Genomic DNA, 23,769 nt, shown 5'->3' with positions numbered 1-23,769 from the left:
ACTTTAATTGATACAAAAACATTTTATTGAAGTTGTACGAGAGATAAGTACTAAATGACATTTTAATAATGTTTATGAGTAGATAACCGATAGCCATAGTTGTTTCCTTCCAACACATTTAAATACAACAAATGGAAGTTTTTAACGACATTGACTGGCTATACAGCCCTTGCACATTTAAATACCCTTTTTTTTTTAAATTTTTACAGTGCCTACAAAGGATCAGGCTTTACAGCAAGTATTAGTTCTGAAGAAAGAGCTAGCAGAAATGAGAGCCAACCAGGCTTTGTCTGAAGACAGCCATATACTGAATGTATCATCACTAGACAGAGAGGTTAACAGAGCTAGAGGACTTCTGACTAATGTTAATGCTGAGGCTGACATGGAACGTAGTGCTCATAGAGAAACAATGGATGCCTTAGAAGCTAGTGAAAATACTGTTAGTTGTTTAAATAGGCATATGCAGTAATCATCTTTTAAAATAAGTTTTCATGAAGCGTTTGAAGTAAAGTTTTTCTAAATATTATTTAACAATGGTCAAGGTCAAAATGAAGCATTGACCCAGGTGTGGTAATCAGAATAAATTTTACAGAATTGGAGACTTTGATTCACATGTCTAATCAAACCTTCCATCAGCAGCCTTTAGCAAAGTTTTGGTAAAAAATCAAAAAAATCAGGAAAACAAGTGAACATCAATGGATAACTTATTTCAATTCTTATGTTCTACTCATTGAAGATTAAAGAAGAGCTTTTAGTAATCAGATAGAAAAGTTCATTTTTTTCGATAATTTATATCATATATAAGTTTATTATAATAATAAAGCTATCTTTTGTTTCAGTATTTGACACTTCTCAGAGCAGTTGCTAGCTGTCTTGATGTTGATTCTGTACAAGGATTACGTCCCATTGGTCACATTCCAAAAGACGAGCGTCAGCGACTGATGGATGAAAGAGAAAGAGCTTGTGAAGCCTTGACGGTCAAAATCAAATTAATTAGGGAAAGAATTGACAGGAAAGATGAACTGTTACAGGGTTATGAGAGAGATCTAGCAAGGATGAGGTAAAGTTTATTTTAGAAACAATGTAAATTGGTCAAAAAGAAAAGTTATCTGAATATGCATGAAATAATTGTAAGCCGTTTGGTTTTGTCGACCACTCTTTACCTGTTTGCCCTTCACATATAACTATAGTTATACTGAAAAATGTTGTCATATTTGGACAGCAGCTTAGCAAAGATGAGTAGTTGTAACATGTACATGCTTTTAAATGTCAGAAACTTTCTTCCTTCAAAGGATGCATCCTGGTTTATATTTGGTAAATTGAAAACTAAACCTTTTTGAACTGTCAGCAATTGGCATTAAATGATTTTTTTAACTGAAAAGTTTGCCATTCTCTTTTTTAAAAATCTCTTTTTCTTTGTATTGTTGCAAACTTGGCCAGTTTTATAAGCAGCCTCCACTTTTAGAAACACCATTGAAGTTTAATTATGTGTTCTTTGGTCAAGAAAACCATTGTATTTCTTTAACTTGTCTTTCAAATTTATTTTGTCAAACTTTTTCTTTTTATTGAGTCTTGTGAATTTAAGCTAGGTTGAAGATTATGAATCTAATATGACTCTTTCAGTCTTATTTCATGAACTATATACAAGCAGTAAGAGGTACAACCTCATACACTGACATGTAATCAAAGGTGTCCATGTGCTGTATAAAAGGAAAGGACTTATTGCAGTAGTTATAAATTAGATATTTTTAATGAAATGTTTATTTCATTGTTTCAGACAAGCAACAGAACTAGCAGAAAAGAAAACTACACAAGTTGATAGTCTAGCAGTAAGTACTATTATTCAAACTGAGTATGGATAGTTTGACACTTCTCTAAGCTATTGCTAGCTATCTGGATGTGGATTTTGTACAAGGATTACGTCCCATAGGTCATATTCCTAAAGACGACGTCAGCAACGAATGGATAAAATAGAAAGAGCTTGTGAGCCTCAAGTTCTTGAATTCAATTGATCATATATTTGTATTATTATGAATTGATAACTTTAATTTGGCAGGTAGCTTAATTCAGCAGGTTGTATTTAAATGGAAATTTCTACCCTGACTCGTTTTAAGCTTATATGTAAATTTTCTTATAAACTTGATGAGAACTACATGTTAAAAAACTGTAATAGTAAATCTGCTGAAACTCCTGTAGATTTTCAATAATTTTATTGTTTCTTTTTTAGACTGATATAAAGAATAGAACAGAAGAAACCCACTACTTACGAGAGTCTTTGAACAGAACAAGAGATAGACTTGACCAAGAACGCAGACTTAATTCAGCTATCAAACAAAGGAAGGTATGTCAGTATGAATTTTTTAGCTCACCTGGCCTAAAAGGCCATGTGAGCTTTTCTCATCACTTGGCGTCTGTCGTCGTTAACAATTTTTCAAACATCTTCTCCTCTGAAACTACTGAATGGATTTGAATGAAACTTAAAATGATTGTTCCTTAGATTATCCTGCACAAAGTGTGTGCTTCGATTTTTGATCCGTCAAAAAACATGGCCGCCGTTACTTAAAATAGAACATAGGGGTCAAATGCAGTTTTTGGCTTATATCTCAAAAAACGGAAGCATTTAGAGCAAATCTGACATGGGGTAAAAATGTTCATTAGGTCAAGATCTATCAGCCCAGAAATTTTCAGATGAATCAAACAAACCATTGTTGGGTTGCTGCCACTTAATTGGTAATTTTAAGGAAATTTTGCAGTTTTTGGTCATTATCTTGAATATTATTATAGATAAAGATAAACTGTAAACAACAAAAATGATCAGCAAAGTAAGATCTACAAATAGGTTAATATGACCAAAATTGTCAATTGACCCCTTAAGGGGTAAATGTCCTTTAATGACAATTTTTCACAATTTGTTCATCATATTTGCTAACTTTAAAAAATCTTCTCCTCTGAAACTACAGAATGGATTTGGATGAAACTTAGCATTATAGTTCCTTAGATTATCCTGCACAAAGTGTGTGCTTCGATTTTTGATCCGTCAAAAAACATGGCCGCCCTTACTTTAAATAGAACATAGGGGTCAAATGCAGTTTTTGGCTTATATCTCAAAAACTAAAGCATTTAAAGCAAATCGGTAAAAATGTTCATTAGGTCAAGATCTATCAGCCCTGAAATTTTCAGATGAATCAAACAACCCATTGTTGGGTTGCTGCCACTTAATTGGTAATTTTAAGGAAATTTTGCAGTTTTTGGTCATTATCTTGAATATCATTATAGATAAAGATAAACTGTAAACAGCAAAAATGATCAGCAAAGTAAGATCTACAAATAGGTTAATATGACCAAAATTGTCAATTGACCCCTTAAGGGGTAAATGTCCTTTAATGACAATTTTTCACAATTTGTTCATCATATTTGCTAACTTTAAAAAATCTTCTCCTCTGAAACTACTGAATGGATTTGGATGAAACTTAGCATGATAGTTCCTTAGATTATCCTGCACAAAGTGTGTGCTTCGATTTTTGATCCGTCAAAAAACATGGCCGCCCTTACTTTAAATAGAACATAGGGGTCAAATGCAGTTTTTGGCTTATATCTCAAAAACTAAAGCATTTAAAGCAAATCGGTAAAAATGTTCATTAGGTCAAGATCTATCAGCCCTGAAATTTTCAGATGAATCAAACAACCCATTGTTGGGTTGCTGCCACTTAATTGGTAATTTTAAGGAAATTTTGCAGTTTTTGGTCATTATCTTGAATATTATTATAGATAAAGATAAACTGTAAACAGCAAAAATGATCAGCAAAGTAAGATCTACAAATAAGTTAATATGATTAAAATTGTCAATTGACCCCTTAAGGGGTTATTGTCCTTTAATGACAATTTTTCACAATTTGTTCATCATATTTGCTAAAAAAAATCTTCTCCTCTAAAACTACTCAACCAAATTCAACCAAACTTCATTTGAATGATCAGGAGGGTGTATAAAATAAAGTTTGTGTTTTATTTTCTATTTCGTCAAAAAACATGGCCGAAGGCATTGTTTACCAGGTGAGCGATTCAGGCTCTTGAGAGCCTCTTGTTTCATATCGAGACTGAAATAAAACAACTTTTATTTATAAATAGAATAAAGTCAAAGTTTTATAGACCTTTGGAAAAAGAAATTTGAATATTCAGCATTTTAATCTATTGACTTTTTAGTAGAATAGAAATTGAACCAGTTCTTGAATATGGTATAACGTTACCGTATTATTTTTAAACAACAAACATTTAATCAACGAAAAAAGGAAGATAGATATGTAGATCTAAGTGTTGTTTTTATTTCGGTTGCTCTTTTTAACTATAGCATCGATTACACCTTATTACAATCTTCATTTGAAATTTAGAAAAATGTGCACTTATTGATATTTTAATTCTTAACAAGATATCATTACATTGCAGACGTTCCATCTCGAGAATGAGAAAGCACACATACGACCACCATCACATAGATGTCCTCCTGAGGATATTTTTGGAAAGGTAATTATCACACAAATAGTTGATGTATTGAAAGGATCTGTATCTGTTAATGCCTTCTTTTATATAGACACAAAGGTGACCGACTGATTGTTGTAATGACCAAACATTCATCAATTAACTCAGAAAGTTTCTCTGTTGCACTGCAATACTTACTCTTTGTAGACATAAGTTAAAATCATGAGAAAGAATTTCTTACCCCCTGATTATAAATGTCAAAACTGCACTAATTTTTACTTGATTAGCTGTCAAAAATTAACAGTTAAATCAAAGATTGTTATGAATATTGAAAAGGAAAAATGATGAGAATATTATGTTCAAAACTTTGTATGTATTTAATTGAAATTTTTAGAATGCTGCTAAGAAGAAAGCAGAAAAAGAAGCATCCAAGAGAAGAAAATATGAAATAAAAACTTTGAAACAGGAATTAACAGACAAAGAAAGATCCCTTTTTGAAAGTGAAAATAGATTGTATACAATAGAAAATAGTATGGTATGTATAGAAAGTATTTCTTGAGAATTGAGACAAAAAGAGTTTTGTTTTTGACAAATGGTCAAGTTTACTTGAGAATTAGTCAACCAATCGTCTTATTTTGTTATGTTGTTTTTTTATGTCTAAACTGAGATCAAGATTAATGTCAGTGATTTTCACTTTTGCTGTTCATGAGTGCTGGTCCAGGACTTCTCGATTGATGAACAAAAATTGGTAAATTTTTTTCTATGTAATAGCTTGAGATCCATTTAAACAGTTTTGTTTCAGGAGTTATGGTTCATGGTTTCTAAAACATGGAATGTAATTTTTTTTTTTTAACTTTTGTAATTGTTGCAAAGCTTATTTAGATAATGTGGTAAAAGTGCTGATGAGACAACTCCCATCCAAGTCATAACATGTTAATTAAACCATTACATGTCAAAGTACAGCTATTTATTTATTTAGTCTGTTTTTGGGTTGATTTTTTTTTTTGCATCATAAATTATTGCATAATTTTTTAAAATAACAGTACTAGTATATTAAGGAATATAATTTTATTTTATTTTCAGAGCATGGAAAGGAGAATAGAAGCAGAAGTAGAGTCCTAGTTTTTAACCCCAGAGCTATAAATAGACTATGTTATAAACCCTAGATTAGACCTTACTCTGATGATGTCTCTGGGCAACTGGTGCTTCATAACTATCATAGAGAGATTGGATAGACAGCTTGTATACAAAACATACTAGTTCATAAAAAGATAACAAATATTTAACATGTGTTATATTATCATGTGTATCAAATTGAACAAGCAATAATATATATTCATTTAGCATCAGTCAGTTAAAAGATGCAGGTTTTGAGATAGCGTGCTCATGGTCGGATGATGTTGACACTTGTTAATCAATTAAAAAACAAAATATTTTGGTTCGTAATTAGTTTTTGAAAGCATTGTTATTTAATGGAAATTAGGTATCTGACGATTGGGATTTTTAAAGAAATTAAAACAATTTAAGTATTTTGAACGTGGTTCAGATTTACATTATAAAATTTCTGCTTAGATCAGTCCAATTGATGTATAAGTATTTTGTTGCATGTAGTTTTATTGTTGTCTTAAATGATATAAGAAGTGGAATGATTGCTGGTGAATATTATAGTTTATTTGATAATTTTATATAGCAGGAAAAGCTCTAATGATAGCCAGGAATATCAAATTTCAGGAACAGCTCAAGAGTCTGATTTTCTTATTTTTATTTCTATTAAAGATCTTTTTCATGATAACAACATTGAACTTAGGTAGTTATTATTTAGAAGTATTAGAATAGGTCTATTAAGTTTAATTGATACTTGAGTTTGTATTTTTATATTGCTTAGTATACTATTTACCAATTGATAACATTCCCTTACTTAAACTTTACATTCATTAATATGAAATATAAAAACCTCTTTGCTGAATAGGAATAAGATGAGATGACTATTTTTTAATTGTGATTTTTCTGTTTTAAGATTTACCCACATTGGGGACTTACATGAAGTTTGATTTTAAGAGAAATTTTTTTTTTAAATTACAACAGAAAATTTATTGAGTCTGACATACTTATGGCTATTTTGATTGAAATGTATGGGGGAGGATAGGTAGGGATTAAAAAATACCCCTACAACGCAGAACCATTTTTTGATAATTTTGCATAATGGTAATAGACACATACTGAAAAGCAACACACGTCCAACATTCAATAATTAAAAACTTTCCTTCCTACCCTCCCACATACATTTTAATGGAATAGCCCTATGACAAAATACTGAAAGCTGTTGGAAAATATAAAAATGTGTTATGATCATGTTAAATAATCAAAATATTTTGATAAATTTGTCTTTTATTCATGCATTTTATTGTAATTTATTTTTTATATTGTAGAAATTGTGGTATACATTGTAAACTGTGATACAAATTTTGGACATTATTGTCTATGTTTATTTATATGTTATATTGTTTTTTTTCAATGTTTTTAGAAATTCTGAGAAATATTACATTTTACTGTTTCCGTCCTAACTGTAGAAATTTGAATATAGTGTAGCTTTCTTATAATGTAAGCAGGCACAGATGACATAATAAACTAGCCAGCTTGGCTCAAATGTCTCATTGTTTTAATAATCTGTCTAAAATTTATGTTCCACTTGTCTTAGCCTTTATCTTGGTTTTTTTTCTTCTTTAAAAAACATTTTCACTATTTTACGAAATTTTCCTTTAATCTTACTTATAATTTCCTTTCTGAGTCGAGTGATATGAAATTTTTTTCGCTAGAAACTAAGGGGGCACATGCCCATTGTCAATAAAACAAACAACGTGGCCATAGGTAAAATATCGATAAACAGATTATCATTGGTCATCTCAACTTATTGCTTTTCTCACTTCGCTGTACCGGCTCAAGCGAGAAAATAAATCTCATTGAGATTATTATGACAGCATTTTTCATATGCATGGATGATGGGTGCCACTATTGGAACAGGATCTTAGCTCAAGATGCTCAGTTTTTAGTTTTTTTGTACTATGAATTTTTATAGGCATGTTGATCTATTTTTATCTTTTGGCCATGGTGTTGTCTTTTTTCAGCACGCTTTGATATTGATTTTTACACAGTTCTAGTAGTTTCAAAGGAGAATTTGATAACTTTTAGTTTTTTGTTTAGTATCAAAAATGTTGCAAAAAATAAAAATTAGTGAACTTAAGTTTGATCAAAGACATTATTTTCTCTCTTACAATTCATTGTTTACAATATGCAATGAAAATTATGAGCTCTGTGGACTCGAGGAGCCAGTATAGGTAGCTTGATATATGCTTTTGAAGATGATGAATCGATGACAGATTGTTGCTAATTGTCCAGTGGCAAATTGAATTCTGGAAAATAATATGAATATGAACCCTACGGCAATGCTGAGCCAGATTTTTTATGTACTGGCTATATAGCTCACTATATATTTAGTTCAAAATATATAGTTAGTAAAAGAATATTTATATTTGGTATAGGGAATTCTCGCAAGGCTTGCAAGGTTCATCTGACCTTGAGCTCATTTCATAGATCACGGTTAAGTTTTCCCTGATAAGGTATGTTTTTCAAATACAACAAGTAGTAGGTTAAATGTATTTGATATGTACTGAAGTTATAGAGATACACATTGTAAAATTAAAATAAGTGGTATGATTGCCAACAAGAATTATCCACTATAGACCAAATTACATTGATGTAAGCAACTTTAGGTCACTGTATGTCCTTCAACAGTGAGCAAAACCCATACCTTATAGAAAGCTTTACTATCTGTCTGCCAATTTTCATCTAACCAAGGCCTCATTTTCATTTTCAGGGTATAACTATTTGTCTTGCCTGGGTTGAAAGCAGCCTCATTTTCAGGGTATAACTATTTGTCTTGCCTGGGTTGAAAGTCTCCAAATGATAACAATATAGTGGCAGTGGTGGTGTGAACTAATTGTATGAAGTTTTATATTTCAGAAATAAGAAGGCCTGGATGCTTCATACCTTGTATGCAGATGCCTCATTGTTCAGTGAATGCTTGATAACAAAAATTAGTCTTGTCGTGTGAAATAATTATCAAAACTACAATTGGGATATATGGATCCTTGCAAGGCATATGTCTCCTCAGCCTCATTTCTTAGATCACTGATAAAGATACAAGTTTTTATGGTCAAGTCCATATCTTGATACAATAGGACAATTAAATTTTGTGTATTGAATGATTGTCAGGTAAACATGTCTGGCTGACAGGTTTTATATGATCTTGACATCATTTCCATGGTTCATTTGTCAATGTAAAGTTTTTGTGGGTATAAGCAATAAGGTCACTTTATTTGGAGTCTTGGGTGATTGTAAAGTATACATATCTATCTGGCAGGTTTCATCTGACCTTGATCTTATTTTCATAGTTCATTAGGCATTGTTAATTTGTTGTTGCTTTGTCAGTTTATCAGTTACGTAACGGAATTTGTCAAGGGTATTTGGTGTATGAAATGCTTGTGAGTTGTTTATGTCAGTATGGCACCATTTTCATGGTTGAGATGTCAATTTTATTTTTTCATGGTTTTGTCAGCTCATCCGATAATTCAGGGAATTTCGTGTATAGAATGATAACATGGCGTACATGTTGTCTGGCAGGGTTCATCTGACATTGACCTCTTTTTTTAAGGTTCATTAGTCAATTTTCAGTTTTCGTAATTAGTATAAAAATAAGAAGATGTAGTTTGTGATTGCCAATGAGACAACTCTCCACAAGAGACAAATTGACATAGAAAGTGTCGGTTAAGACTGTAGGTCATTGTATGTCCTTCAACAAAGTGCAAAACCAATACCGCATATTCAGCTATAACAGGCCTTATTTACAAATGTATATAAACTATGCAAACGAGAACATTTACGGCCTGATTAATGTACAAAACAAAGAAAGAAAAACATACATTATATACAACAACAAACGACAACCACTGAATTACAGTCTCCTGACTTGAGACATGCAATTACAGAATGTGGCGGTGTTAAACTAGTTTGAAGGCGTCAATCAATTTCTCTGACCTGGGACAGTTGTATTCATAATAGTACAACATGAGAAATAACGTTACCAAAACATGAACACAACAAGATATAAATGTCATGCGTTCGAAACTCTTGTCTTGATTTACCTTCATTAAGAACGCCCAAAGTCAAAGGTGTAAAAGAAAAGGACAAAGTGCAAAAAGACCCCAAAAAAAGACATTCAAAAATTGTCCAATCCATCTCAACTTTGCCTGAGGTAGTTTAAACAATAGCTTCTTAATCATTTCAAAATTTATGAACGGACAATTGATTTTTTTAAATTGTAGAACGGTTTTTTTCCTGATCATGTCAGAACCGAAATACTGACTACTGAGCTAAGGATACCCTCCGAGAATTGATACCCATGTGCTGTAAAATCTTAAAACAAAATGCTATAAATTCAATGCATCCAAAGTGCCTTTTTGGATATACCTTCATCGGGAACGCTCAAAGCGCTGAAGTAAAGGATAAATGAGAGGGGCATTGGCTGTGAAGCTAACGTAAAATAATTAGATTTTAATAAACAAACCTAATTTTAATTTTATTCATCTTCATGTTTCGGAGTTTAGTGAGACGTCCAATTTCTCTGAACTAGTAGACGTTCTTATTTAGGGGTCAGTTCCGTATTCGGGATTTTCTCGTTGTCGTGTTAAATACCCATTGGTGGTCTTGGGATACTGTTGGCTCTTTGGTCGGTTTGTTGTCTCTTTGGCCGTTTTGTTGTCTCTTTGACACATTCCCCTTTCCCATTCTCAATTTTATAATATGTAACTTATATATATCAATAAAAAGTTAATCGCACAGCCCATATCAGCAAAAAAACAAAACACAATTGATTAGTCGAGTTGACCGTAATACTTCCTTGCCACTCATTGGATATAAGTGTAGAAATCTGGGGAAATTTTGATGTGTATATGTGTTTCAGAGTCGTAATGTGTATAATTCTACAGAGAGGATTGAATTCGAACCTGTATTAGTTAGAATAGCAAGGTATTTGTAAATTATTCATATTTTTTATCATTATATCCGCATTTTCTACTACAAACGTGTATTTGAAAACACCAAAATAATGAACAATAATTATTTATTTGCATTATGACAGCATTGTTTTGCGCTGGACATAATCAGCTACTGTGTAAAAGTTGTCTAAAAAAAATTTAGTCTATTTAAACAGCGAACTACCTTTATAAAAAAAAACCCCAGATTAAACAAAAACCCAAACAAATGGTAGCATCAGCAAAGTGAATATGTCATTCATATATATCTGTAGTCGTTGGGATGCTGTCTCATGGAGGGAAACTCGCATCTCCTTTTCGCCGTTCAGCGTGCACATGTCGTTTGCATATTTTTGTCGCTAGGTTGCTGTCTCATTGACGTTTACCCCACACTCTGTTTGTTGCACACTATATATTTGCAAACATGCAGTTCAAAATGTTATTGCATGTACAATAAAGTGTGAAAATGCAGAAGAGAAGACCAAAGGACTTAATAGAAAAAAAAAAGCAAGGATATTTTTCTTTCTTCAAAAACGACCTGTTTGGTCACTCGTATATTGGTTGTCTATAAATATAGTTCCTGACAGTTTTATGAATGTAAACTATAAGTACTGTGTCTTTTATGTGAAAATGTATAGCTTAACATTATAAGTTATTTGTTTGATAGTTATATGCATCATAATTTCTTGAAATTTGAACTTTTTCGGATTGCATTGTGGGATGAAGTGTCAAAAATGTATGAAAGGCAACTCTGTCTACTTAATCAGCGTGAAAATCGTTGTTTTAAAAGTGCGACTTTTCCCATGTGTCTAAATGACTTTATATTTCATGTCATAAAGCAGTTCATAATAAGTATGCACACGAGTTTGTGTTAAGATGTACTACAGATTTCAACTTTTGTTTTATTTAGTAACTGTAAATCTTTAAAAATGTGTGTTTGCCAAAAAAAAAAAAAAAAAAAAAAAAAATATGTCTTCACTGGGAACTCCAGAGCTGAAACCTACAGACTTCAGTTTAGCAGGGACGTAACTCTATTGCCATTTTGCGCATAGAATCTTTACAGACACAGTCAGTGTATCACAATTGTGCTTCCCAACGACATGTCTACTTAGCTACCGAATGATGCATCAAAATAATGACTGCGCGATACATTCTCCGAAATTTTGCAATCCTTGGGCATAAACCACATCCTTTCGTAGTAAGACCAAACATTCTATATATAAAGGTGTCGTCTTAAAGTTTAACAACGAACTGACTAGTGTAAATTAAAATATAAAGTTAAAACTTTATAAAGTTTATACTGAAAGGTCTCCATACTAAAATAGTGATGGACACAAAGACCTTTAAACACAGGCCCTCTATTACTAATGCTGTACCCTCCCTACCTTTCTTTTAAATCTTCTGACACTTCTTAGTCATATACTTGTTTGAAACAAGTACAAACTGATATTATAATTTATGGTTCTTAATAAATCAATCAATACTACAAGGCATTGATGAACACATTTTATTAGATGTAGCTGCTTCATGTCCAGCGACAAATATATCAGTCACATTTCAAAAAAGATAGTAACATATAGGTGTTGCAAAACATTACTTTAGTTAATTTAAAACTCCAGTTAATAGATCATACAAAGCATTCAAGAAGAACTTTTAATCATCGATGAATCTGCTTCATGCCCAGCGACAAATATATCAGTCATAATACAAGAAGATAGTACATGTATGTGTTGCAAAACATTACTTTAGTCAATTTAAAATCCCTTCAACGGATTCTTGTTTACCAAACAAAATACGGTGTAGGAAAGGGTCTTGATAAACCCTGATTTATTTTATTGCTTTTTTGGTGTTTAATGCCACTTTCATCACCACTGGCTTTGTCATTGCGGACAGTTTTTTTTTATCTGCAAAAAAAAAAAAAGCAGCTTGAAAAAAACCCAAACAAATGGTAGCATCAGTAAAGTGAATATGTCATTCATATATATCTGTAGTCGTTGGGATGCTGTCTCATGGAGGGAAACTCGCATCTCCTTTTCTCCGTTCAGCGTGCACATGTCGTTTGCATATTTTTGTCGCTAGGTTGCTGTCTCATTGACGTTTACCCCACAATCTGTTTGTTGCACACTATATATTTGCAAACATGCAGTTCAAAATGTTATTGCATGTATAATAAAGTGAGAAAATGCAGAAGAGAAGACCAAAGGACTTAATAGAAAAAAAAAAGCAAGGATATTTTTCTTTCTTCAAAAACGACCTGTTTGGTCACTCGTATATTGGTTGTCTATAAATATAGTTCCTGACAGTTTTATGAATGTAAACTATAAGTACTGTGTCTTTTATGTGAAAATGTATAGCTTAACATTATAAGTTATTTGTTTGATAGTTATATGCATCATAATTTCTTGAAATTTGAACTTTTTCGGATTGCATTGTGGGATGAAGTGTCAAAAATGTATGAAAGGCAACTCTGTCTACTTAATCAGCGTGAAAATCGTTGTTTTAAAAGTGCGACTTTTCCCATGTGTCTAAATGACTTTATATTTCATGTCATAAAGCAGTTCATAATAAGTATGCACACGAGTTTGTGTTAAGATGTACTACAGATTTCAACTTTTGTTTTATTTAGTAACTGTAAATCTTTAAAAATGTGTGTTTGCCAAAAAAAAAAAAAAAAAAAAAAAAAATATGTCTTCACTGGGAACTCCAGAGCTGAAACCTACAGACTTCAGTTTAGCAGGGACGTAACTCTATTGCCATTTTGCGCATAGAATCTTTACAGACACAGTCAGTGTATCACAATTGTGCTTCCCAACGACATGTCTACTTAGCTACCGAATGATGCATCAAAATAATGACTGCGCGATACATTCTCCGAAATTTTGCAATCCTTGGGCATAAACCACATCCTTTCGTAGTAAGACCAAACATTCTATATATAAAGGTGTCGTCTTAAAGTTTAACAACGAACTGACTAGTGTAAATTAAAATATAAAGTTAAAACTTTATAAAGTTTATACTTAAAGGTCTCCATACTAAAATAGTGATGGACACAAAGACCTTTAAACACAGGCCCTCTATTACTAATGCTGTACCCTCCCTACCTTTCTTTTAAATCTTCTGACACTTCTTAGTCATATACTTGTTTGAAACAAGTACAAACTGATATTATAATTTATGGTTCTTAATAAATCAATCAATACTACAAGGCATTGATGAACACATTTTATTAGATGTAGCTGCTTCATGTCCAGCGACAAATATATCAGTCACATTTCAAAAAAGATAGTAACATATAGGTGTTGCAAAACATTACTTTAGTTAATTTAAAACTCCAGTTAATAGATCATACAAAGCATTCAAGAAGAACTTTTAATCATCGATGAATCTGCTTCATGCCCAGCGACAAATATATCAGTCATAATACAAGAAGATAGTACATGTATGTGTTGCAAAACATTACTTTAGTCAATTTAAAATCCCTTCAACGGATTCTTGTTTACCAAACAAAATACGGTGTAGGAAAGGGTCTTGATAAACCCTGATTTATTTTATTGCTTTTTTGGTGTTTAATGCCACTTTCATCACCACTGGCTTTGTCATTGCGGACAGTTTTTTTTTATCTGCAAAAAAAAAAAAGCAGCTTGAAAAAAACCCAAACAAATGGTAGCATCAGTAAAGTGAATATGTCATTCATATATATCTGTAGTCGTTGGGATGCTGTCTCATGGAGGGAAACTCGCATCTCCTTTTCTCCGTTCAGCGTGCACATGTCGTTTGCATATTTTTGTCGCTAGGTTGCTGTCTCATTGACGTTTACCCCACAATCTGTTTGTTGCACACTATATATTTGCAAACATGCAGTTCAAAATGTTATTGCATGTATAATAAAGTGAGAAAATGCAGAAGAGAAGACCAAAGGACTTAATAGAAAAAAAAAGCAAGGATATTTTTCTTTCTTCAAAAACGACCTGTTTGGTCACTCGTATATTGGTTGTCTATAAATATAGTTCCTGACAGTTTTATGAATGTAAACTATAAGTACTGTGTCTTTTATGTGAAAATGTATAGCTTAACATTATAAGTTATTTGTTTGATAGTTATATGCATCATAATTTCTTGAAATTTGAACTTTTTCGGATTGCATTGTGGGATGAAGTGTCAAAAATGTATGAAAGGCAACTCTGTCTACTTAATCAGCGTGAAAATCGTTGTTTTAAAAGTGCGACTTTTCCCATGTGTCTAAATGACTTTATATTTCATGTCATAAAGCAGTTCATAATAAGTATGCACACGAGTTTGTGTTAAGATGTACTACAGATTTCAACTTTTGTTTTATTTAGTAACTGTAAATCTTTAAAAATGTGTGTTTGCCAAAAAAAAAAAAAAAAAAAAAAAAATATGTCTTCACTGGGAACTCCAGAGCTGAAACCTACAGACTTCAGTTTAGCAGGGACGTAACTCTATTGCCATTTTGCGCATAGAATCTTTACAGACACAGTCAGTGTATCACAATTGTGCTTCCCAACGACATGTCTACTTAGCTACCGAATGATGCATCAAAATAATGACTGCGCGATACATTCTCCGAAATTTTGCAATCCTTGGGCATAAACCACATCCTTTCGTAGTAAGACCAAACATTCTATATATAAAGGTGTCGTCTTAAAGTTTAACAACGAACTGACTAGTGTAAATTAAAATATAAAGTTAAAACTTTATAAAGTTTATACTTAAAGGTCTCCATACTAAAATAGTGATGGACACAAAGACCTTTAAACACAGGCCCTCTATTACTAATGCTGTACCCTCCCTACCTTTCTTTTAAATCTTCTGACACTTCTTAGTCATATACTTGTTTGAAACAAGTACAAACTGATATTATAATTTATGGTTCTTAATAAATCAATCAATACTACAAGGCATTGATGAACACATTTTATTAGATGTAGCTGCTTCATGTCCAGCGACAAATATATCAGTCACATTTCAAAAAAGATAGTAACATATAGGTGTTGCAAAACATTACTTTAGTTAATTTAAAACTCCAGTTAATAGATCATACAAAGCATTCAAGAAGAACTTTTAATCATCGATGAATCTGCTTCATGCCCAGCGACAAATATATCAGTCATAATACAAGAAGATAGTACATGTATGTGTTGCAAAACATTACTTTAGTCAATTTAAAATCCCTTCAACGGATTCTTGTTTACCAAACAAAATACGGTGTAGGAAAGGGTCTTGATAAACCCTGATTTATTTTATTGCTTTTTTGGTGTTTAATGCCACTTTCATCACCACTGGCTTTGTCATTGCGGACAGTTTTTTTTTATCTGCAAAAAAAAAAAAAGCAGCTTGAAAAAAACCCAAACAAATGGTAGCATCAGTAAAGTGAATATGTCATTCATATATATCTGTAGTCGTTGGGATGCTGTCTCATGGAGGGAAACTCGCATCTCCTTTTCTCCGTTCAGCGTGCACATGTCGTTTGCATATTTTTGTCGCTAGGTTGCTGTCTCATTGACGTTTACCCCACAATCTGTTTGTTGCACACTATATATTTGCAAACATGCAGTTCAAAATGTTATTGCATGTATAATAAAGTGAGAAAATGCAGAAGAGAAGACCAAAGGACTTAATAGAAAAAAAAAGCAAGGATATTTTTCTTTCTTCAAAAACGACCTGTTTGGTCACTCGTATATTGGTTGTCTATAAATATAGTTCCTGACAGTTTTATGAATGTAAACTATAAGTACTGTGTCTTTTATGTGAAAATGTATAGCTTAACATTATAAGTTATTTGTTTGATAGTTATATGCATCATAATTTCTTGAAATTTGAACTTTTTCGGATTGCATTGTGGGATGAAGTGTCAAAAATGTATGAAAGGCAACTCTGTCTACTTAATCAGCGTGAAAATCGTTGTTTTAAAAGTGCGACTTTTCCCATGTGTCTAAATGACTTTATATTTCATGTCATAAAGCAGTTCATAATAAGTATGCACACGAGTTTGTGTTAAGATGTACTACAGATTTCAACTTTTGTTTTATTTAGTAACTGTAAATCTTTAAAAATGTGTGTTTGCCAAAAAAAAAAAAAAAAAAAAAAAAATATGTCTTCACTGGGAACTCCAGAGCTGAAACCTACAGACTTCAGTTTAGCAGGGACGTAACTCTATTGCCATTTTGCGCATAGAATCTTTACAGACACAGTCAGTGTATCACAATTGTGCTTCCCAACGACATGTCTACTTAGCTACCGAATGATGCATCAAAATAATGACTGCGCGATACATTCTCCGAAATTTTGCAATCCTTGGGCATAAACCACATCCTTTCGTAGTAAGACCAAACATTCTATATATAAAGGTGTCGTCTTAAAGTTTAACAACGAACTGACTAGTGTAAATTAAAATATAAAGTTAAAACTTTATAAAGTTTATACTTAAAGGTCTCCATACTAAAATAGTGATGGACACAAAGACCTTTAAACACAGGCCCTCTATTACTAATGCTGTACCCTCCCTACCTTTCTTTTAAATCTTCTGACACTTCTTAGTCATATACTTGTTTGAAACAAGTACAAACTGATATTATAATTTATGGTTCTTAATAAATCAATCAATACTACAAGGCATTGATGAACACATTTTATTAGATGTAGCTGCTTCATGTCCAGCGACAAATATATCAGTCACATTTCAAAAAAGATAGTAACATATAGGTGTTGCAAAACATTACTTTAGTTAATTTAAAACTCCAGTTAATAGATCATACAAAGCATTCAAGAAGAACTTTTAATCATCGATGAATCTGCTTCATGCCCAGCGACAAATATATCAGTCATAATACAAGAAGATAGTACATGTATGTGTTGCAAAACATTACTTTAGTCAATTTAAAATCCCTTCAACGGATTCTTGTTTACCAAACAAAATACGGTGTAGGAAAGGGTCTTGATAAACCCTGATTTATTTTATTGCTTTTTTGGTGTTTAATGCCACTTTCATCACCACTGGCTTTGTCATTGCGGACAGTTTTTTTTTATCTGCAAAAAAAAAAAAAGCAGCTTGAAAAAAACCCAAACAAATGGTAGCATCAGTAAAGTGAATATGTCATTCATATATATCTGTAGTCGTTGGGATGCTGTCTCATGGAGGGAAACTCGCATCTCCTTTTCTCCGTTCAGCGTGCACATGTCGTTTGCATATTTTTGTCGCTAGGTTGCTGTCTCATTGACGTTTACCCCACAATCTGTTTGTTGCACACTATATATTTGCAAACATGCAGTTCAAAATGTTATTGCATGTATAATAAAGTGAGAAAATGCAGAAGAGAAGACCAAAGGACTTAATAGAAAAAAAAAAGCAAGGATATTTTTCTTTCTTCAAAAACGACCTGTTTGGTCACTCGTATATTGGTTGTCTATAAATATAGTTCCTGACAGTTTTATGAATGTAAACTATAAGTACTGTGTCTTTTATGTGAAAATGTATAGCTTAACATTATAAGTTATTTGTTTGATAGTTATATGCATCATAATTTCTTGAAATTTGAACTTTTTCGGATTGCATTGTGGGATGAAGTGTCAAAAATGTATGAAAGGCAACTCTGTCTACTTAATCAGCGTGAAAATCGTTGTTTTAAAAGTGCGACTTTTCCCATGTGTCTAAATGACTTTATATTTCATGTCATAAAGCAGTTCATAATAAGTATGCACACGAGTTTGTGTTAAGATGTACTACAGATTTCAACTTTTGTTTTATTTAGTAACTGTAAATCTTTAAAAATGTGTGTTTGCCAAAAAAAAAAAAAAAAAAAAAAAAAATATGTCTTCACTGGGAACTCCAGAGCTGAAACCTACAGACTTCAGTTTAGCAGGGACGTAACTCTATTGCCATTTTGCGCATAGAATCTTTACAGACACAGTCAGTGTATCACAATTGTGCTTCCCAACGACATGTCTACTTAGCTACCGAATGATGCATCAAAATAATGACTGCGCGATACATTCTCCGAAATTTTGCAATCCTTGGGCATAAACCACATCCTTTCGTAGTAAGACCAAACATTCTATATATAAAGGTGTCGTCTTAAAGTTTAACAACGAACTGACTAGTGTAAATTAAAATATAAAGTTAAAACTTTATAAAGTTTATACTTAAAGGTCTCCATACTAAAATAGTGATGGACACAAAGACCTTTAAACACAGGCCCTCTATTACTAATGCTGTACCCTCCCTACCTTTCTTTTAAATCTTCTGACACTTCTTAGTCATATACTTGTTTGAAACAAGTACAAACTGATATTATAATTTATGGTTCTTAATAAATCAATCAATACTACAAGGCATTGATGAACACATTTTATTAGATGTAGCTGCTTCATGTCCAGCGACAAATATATCAGTCACATTTCAAAAAAGATAGTAACATATAGGTGTTGCAAAACATTACTTTAGTTAATTTAAAACTCCAGTTAATAGATCATACAAAGCATTCAAGAAGAACTTTTAATCATCGATGAATCTGCTTCATGCCCAGCGACAAATATATCAGTCATAATACAAGAAGATAGTACATGTATGTGTTGCAAAACATTACTTTAGTCAATTTAAAATCCCTTCAACGGATTCTTGTTTACCAAACAAAATACGGTGTAGGAAAGGGTCTTGATAAACCCTGATTTATTTTATTGCTTTTTTGGTGTTTAATGCCACTTTCATCACCACTGGCTTTGTCATTGCGGACAGTTTTTTTTTATCTGCAAAAAAAAAAAAAGCAGCTTGAAAAAAACCCAAACAAATGGTAGCATCAGTAAAGTGAATATGTCATTCATATATATCTGTAGTCGTTGGGATGCTGTCTCATGGAGGGAAACTCGCATCTCCTTTTCTCCGTTCAGCGTGCACATGTCGTTTGCATATTTTTGTCGCTAGGTTGCTGTCTCATTGACGTTTACCCCACAATCTGTTTGTTGCACACTATATATTTGCAAACATGCAGTTCAAAATGTTATTGCATGTATAATAAAGTGAGAAAATGCAGAAGAGAAGACCAAAGGACTTAATAGAAAAAAAAAAGCAAGGATATTTTTCTTTCTTCAAAAACGACCTGTTTGGTCACTCGTATATTGGTTGTCTATAAATATAGTTCCTGACAGTTTTATGAATGTAAACTATAAGTACTGTGTCTTTTATGTGAAAAAGTATAGCTTAACATTATAAGTTATTTGTTTGATAGTTATATGCATCATCATTTCTTGAAATTTGAACTTTTTCGGATTGCATTGTGGGATGAAGTGTCAAAAATGTATGAAAGGCAACTCTGTCTACTTAATCAGCGTGAAAATCGTTGTTTTAAAAATGCGACTTTTCCCATGTGTCTAAATGACTTTATATTTCATGTCATTAAGCAGATCATAATAAGTATGCACACGAGTTTGTGTTAAGATGTACTACAGATTACAACTTTTGTTTTATTTAGTAACTGTAAATCTTAAAAAATGTGTGTTTGCCAAAAAAAAAAAAAAAAAAAAAAATATGTCTTCACTGGGAACTCCAGAGCTGAAACCTACAGACTTCAGTTTAGCAGGGACGTAACTCTATTGCCATTTTGCGCATAGAATCTTTACAGACACAGTCAGTGTATCACAATTGTGCTTCCCAACGACATGTCTACTTTGCTACCGAATGATGCATCCAAATAATGACTGCGCGATACATTCTCCGAAATTTTGCAATCCTTGGGCATAAACCACACCCTTTCGTAGTAAGACCAAACATTCTATATATAAAGGTGTCGTCTTAAAGTTTAACAACGAACTGACTAGTGTAACTTAAAATATAAAGTTAAAACTTTATAAAGTTTATACTTAAAGGTATTCACACTAAAATAGTGATGGACACAAAGACCTTTAAACACAGGCCCTCTATTACTAATGCTGTACCCTCCCTACCTTTCTTTTAAATCTTCTGACACTTCTTAGTCATATACTTGTTTGAAACAAGTACAAACTGATATTATAATTTATGGTTCTTAATAAATCAATCAATACTACAAGGCATTGATGAACACATTTTATTAGATGTAGCTGCTTCATGTCCAGCGACAAATATATCAGTCACATTTCAAAAAAGATAGTAACATATAGGTGTTGCAAAACATTGCTTTAGTTAATTTAAAACTCCAGTTAATAGATCATACAAAGCATTCAAGAAGAACTTTTAATCATCGATGAATCTGCTTCATGTCCAGCGACAAATATATCAGTCATAATACAAGAAGATAGTACATGTATGTGTTGCAAAACATTGCTTTAGTCAATTTAAAATCCCTTCAACGGATTCTTGTTTACCAAACCAAATACGGTGTAGGAAAGGGTCTTGATAAACCCTGATTTATTTTATTGCGTTTTGGTGTTTAATGCCACTTTCATCACTACTGGCTTTGTCATTGCGGACAGTTTTTTTATCAGCAAAAAATAAAACACCTTAAAAAAAACCAAACAAATGGTATCATCAACAAAGTGAAAATGTCATTCATATATCTGTAGTCGTTGGGATGCTGTCTCATTGGAGGAAACTCGCATCTCCTTTTCTCCGTTCAAACAAGTACAAAGTTGAAGAGCATTGAGGATTCAAAATTCCAAAAAGTTGTGCCAAACACGGCTAAGTTTATCTATGCCTGGGATAAGAAAATCCTTAGTTTTTCGAAAAATTTAAAGTTTTGTAAACAGGAAATTTATAAATATGACCACAGTATTGATATTCAAGTCAACATCGAAGTATGTAACATAAGTGTTGACTACTGGGCTGGTGATTCCCTCGGGGACGAAACGTCCACCAACAGTGGCACCGACCCAGTGGTGTAAATAGTTATCATAGGTACCAGGATTGTAATTTAGTACGCCAGACGCGCGTTTCGTCTACATAAGACTCATGAGTGACGCTCATATCAAAATATTTATAAAGCCAAACGAGTACAAAGTTAAATAGCATTGAGAATCCAGAATTCCAAAAAAGTTGTGCTAAACACGGCTAAGGTAATCTATGCCTGGGATAAGAAAATCCTTAGTTTTTCGAAAAATTCAAAGTTTTGTAAACAGGAAATTTATAAATATGACCACAGTATTGATATCTATGTCAACATCGAAGTGTTGACTACTAGGCTGGTGATACCCTCGGGGACGAAACGTCCACCAGCAGTGGCATCGACCAAGTAGTGTAAATAGTTATCAAAGGTACCAGGACTATAATTTAGTACGCCAGACGCGCGTTTCGTCTACATAAGACTCATCAGTGACGCTCATATTAAAATATTTATAAAGTCAAACAAGTACAAAGTTGAAGACCTTTTTACTTCTTCGCATAACCGTTTCCCATTAAAATGTTTTTATATTTACCGGTGTTGATTACAATTAAGAAAACGAGTTTACTGGACCTTAAAAATTGAAACATACTACATATACTTAAAATGAATGGCTTGAAATAATTTCTAATGTCAAAACCATATTTACAAACTATGAATTCTTCGAAAAACTAAGGATTTTCGTATCCCTGGCATAGATTACCTTAGCCGTATTTGGCACATCTTTTTGGAATTTGTGGGTCCTCAATGCTTTTCAACTTTGTACTTTGTTTGGCTTTATAAATATCTTATAAATAAGTGAGCGTCACTGATGAGTCTTATGTCGACGAAACGCGCGTCTGGCGTATTAAATTATAATTCTGGTATCTTTGATAACTATCTATATATAAATAAACTTAAAAGGTATAAAAAATAAAATTAAAAAAAATGATTTTTTTTTCACCATATGCTAAATAAAGGCAACAGTAGCATATCGCTGTTCAAAAACTCAAAAATCCATGGACAAAAAACAAGATCGGGGTAACAAACTAAAACTGAGGGAAACGCATTAAATATAAGAGGAGAACAACGACACAACAGCTACACGTGGTTAAAAACCTGAAAGCAGATTAGTCATGATTTATTTAGATTGACAAAAGACGACATCTTAAATTGTAGGTCATGTTCAATTGGATTGCGTTGTTTTTTTGTAATTATTACTATTTAAATTTGTATATTATGAATGTATGTACCTGGTTCTATATTTAAATTTACCTCATAAACTGTATCACGTATACCATAAATTAATTTTTTTATATTTAAAACTACTTCATAAAAGAAATAACATTTAATAAAACAATCCCTATCGGTTAGTTGACAATAAGATACCTTTAGAACTAAGCAAATTATAAAAAAGGAAAATTCTTGTTTAGATTCATGCGTATCTTAAAGCGGCGCTAGCTACATGTACGAGATATATACCCAATATAATATATGATTTTTTTTTCAATCATTAATTAAAGTGAAATAGTTAGATAATTATTCGCTTTCAGCGGCCAGTATGTTTAAATTTTGTCAAAAGAAGATAAAAACTATTGGAATAATTCGACCTCATTGCATACGTATTCGTGCGATCTTCAATTAACCATTTAGCTAGAGATTGATAACGCATGAGTTGTGCATGTTTCTCTCAATCGATTTATGACTTTCGAACAGCGATGTACTGCTGTTTCCTTTATTTAACGATGAATTAGCTCTTATTTTAAGTTGTTTGATAGCCCCGCTGTGTGATTAATATAAATCTGGTTCATTTTCACAATATTTTAAAAATATGGGATGATAATATAATTCAACTTTCATTTTGCGACTTAAAAACAATGATTATGTTCTATGTAGGTTCCAATAATAGTTTCTCACAAAAGCATTTGACATAAATTTAAAGCTTCTGGAATACAGTGGTGGTTATGGTGTTTAGGATTTGAGTTTGTGCGTAGATGTATCTTGTGTGTGTTTATATTAGGGATTGTCACACTTCATCATGTATTTGTCTTAAGAGAATTAAGTAATGCAGATACGTTAATAAAATATGTCTACTTTATTTGAATTCTGACATAACGGTTAATCAACTCGCGATGGCGTCCGTGCAATTTACGAAGGGATGATTTCAACTTCACTATTGAAACTCTTGGTTTAATCACTTTATTGTTACAACCATCAACCAAGGAAACCTTGATAGGAAAAACAAGCCTGTCAATTGGGAGATAAATACTCCGTATGCACGAATGTTGCTGCATAGAAATGTAAAATTCACAATTGGTAAGATGAAATCGACTATTTTGTCTTTTAGTTTCGTTTTCAAC

The 23,769-nt window shown here is 32.3% G+C and overlaps 1 protein-coding gene across 3 annotated transcripts in view; it reads left to right on the top strand.

Moving 5' to 3' along the window:
* The window catches only part of LOC143056409 (forkhead-associated domain-containing protein 1-like), a 33,687-nt gene extending 26,563 nt beyond the window's left edge, over positions 1-7,124 (top strand). For all 3 annotated transcript variants that reach the window (XM_076229500.1, XM_076229499.1, XM_076229501.1), the window contains 7 exons: positions 210-439; positions 840-1,060; positions 1,778-1,829; positions 2,228-2,341; positions 4,441-4,518; positions 4,868-5,008; positions 5,557-7,124. In XM_076229500.1, coding sequence (XP_076085615.1) covers positions 210-439; positions 840-1,060; positions 1,778-1,829; positions 2,228-2,341; positions 4,441-4,518; positions 4,868-5,008; positions 5,557-5,595 — 875 coding nt within the window. In that variant the 3' untranslated portion in view covers positions 5,596-7,124. The remainder of the gene's footprint in view (positions 1-209; positions 440-839; positions 1,061-1,777; positions 1,830-2,227; positions 2,342-4,440; positions 4,519-4,867; positions 5,009-5,556) is intronic.
* The last annotated feature ends 16,645 nt before the right edge of the window (positions 7,125-23,769 follow it).

This window comes from Mytilus galloprovincialis, chromosome 13, assembly GCF_965363235.1.
Source record: "Mytilus galloprovincialis chromosome 13, xbMytGall1.hap1.1, whole genome shotgun sequence".
NCBI classification, from domain to species: domain Eukaryota; kingdom Metazoa; phylum Mollusca; class Bivalvia; order Mytilida; family Mytilidae; genus Mytilus; species Mytilus galloprovincialis.
This window is presented reverse-complemented; position numbering and strand designations above follow the sequence as displayed.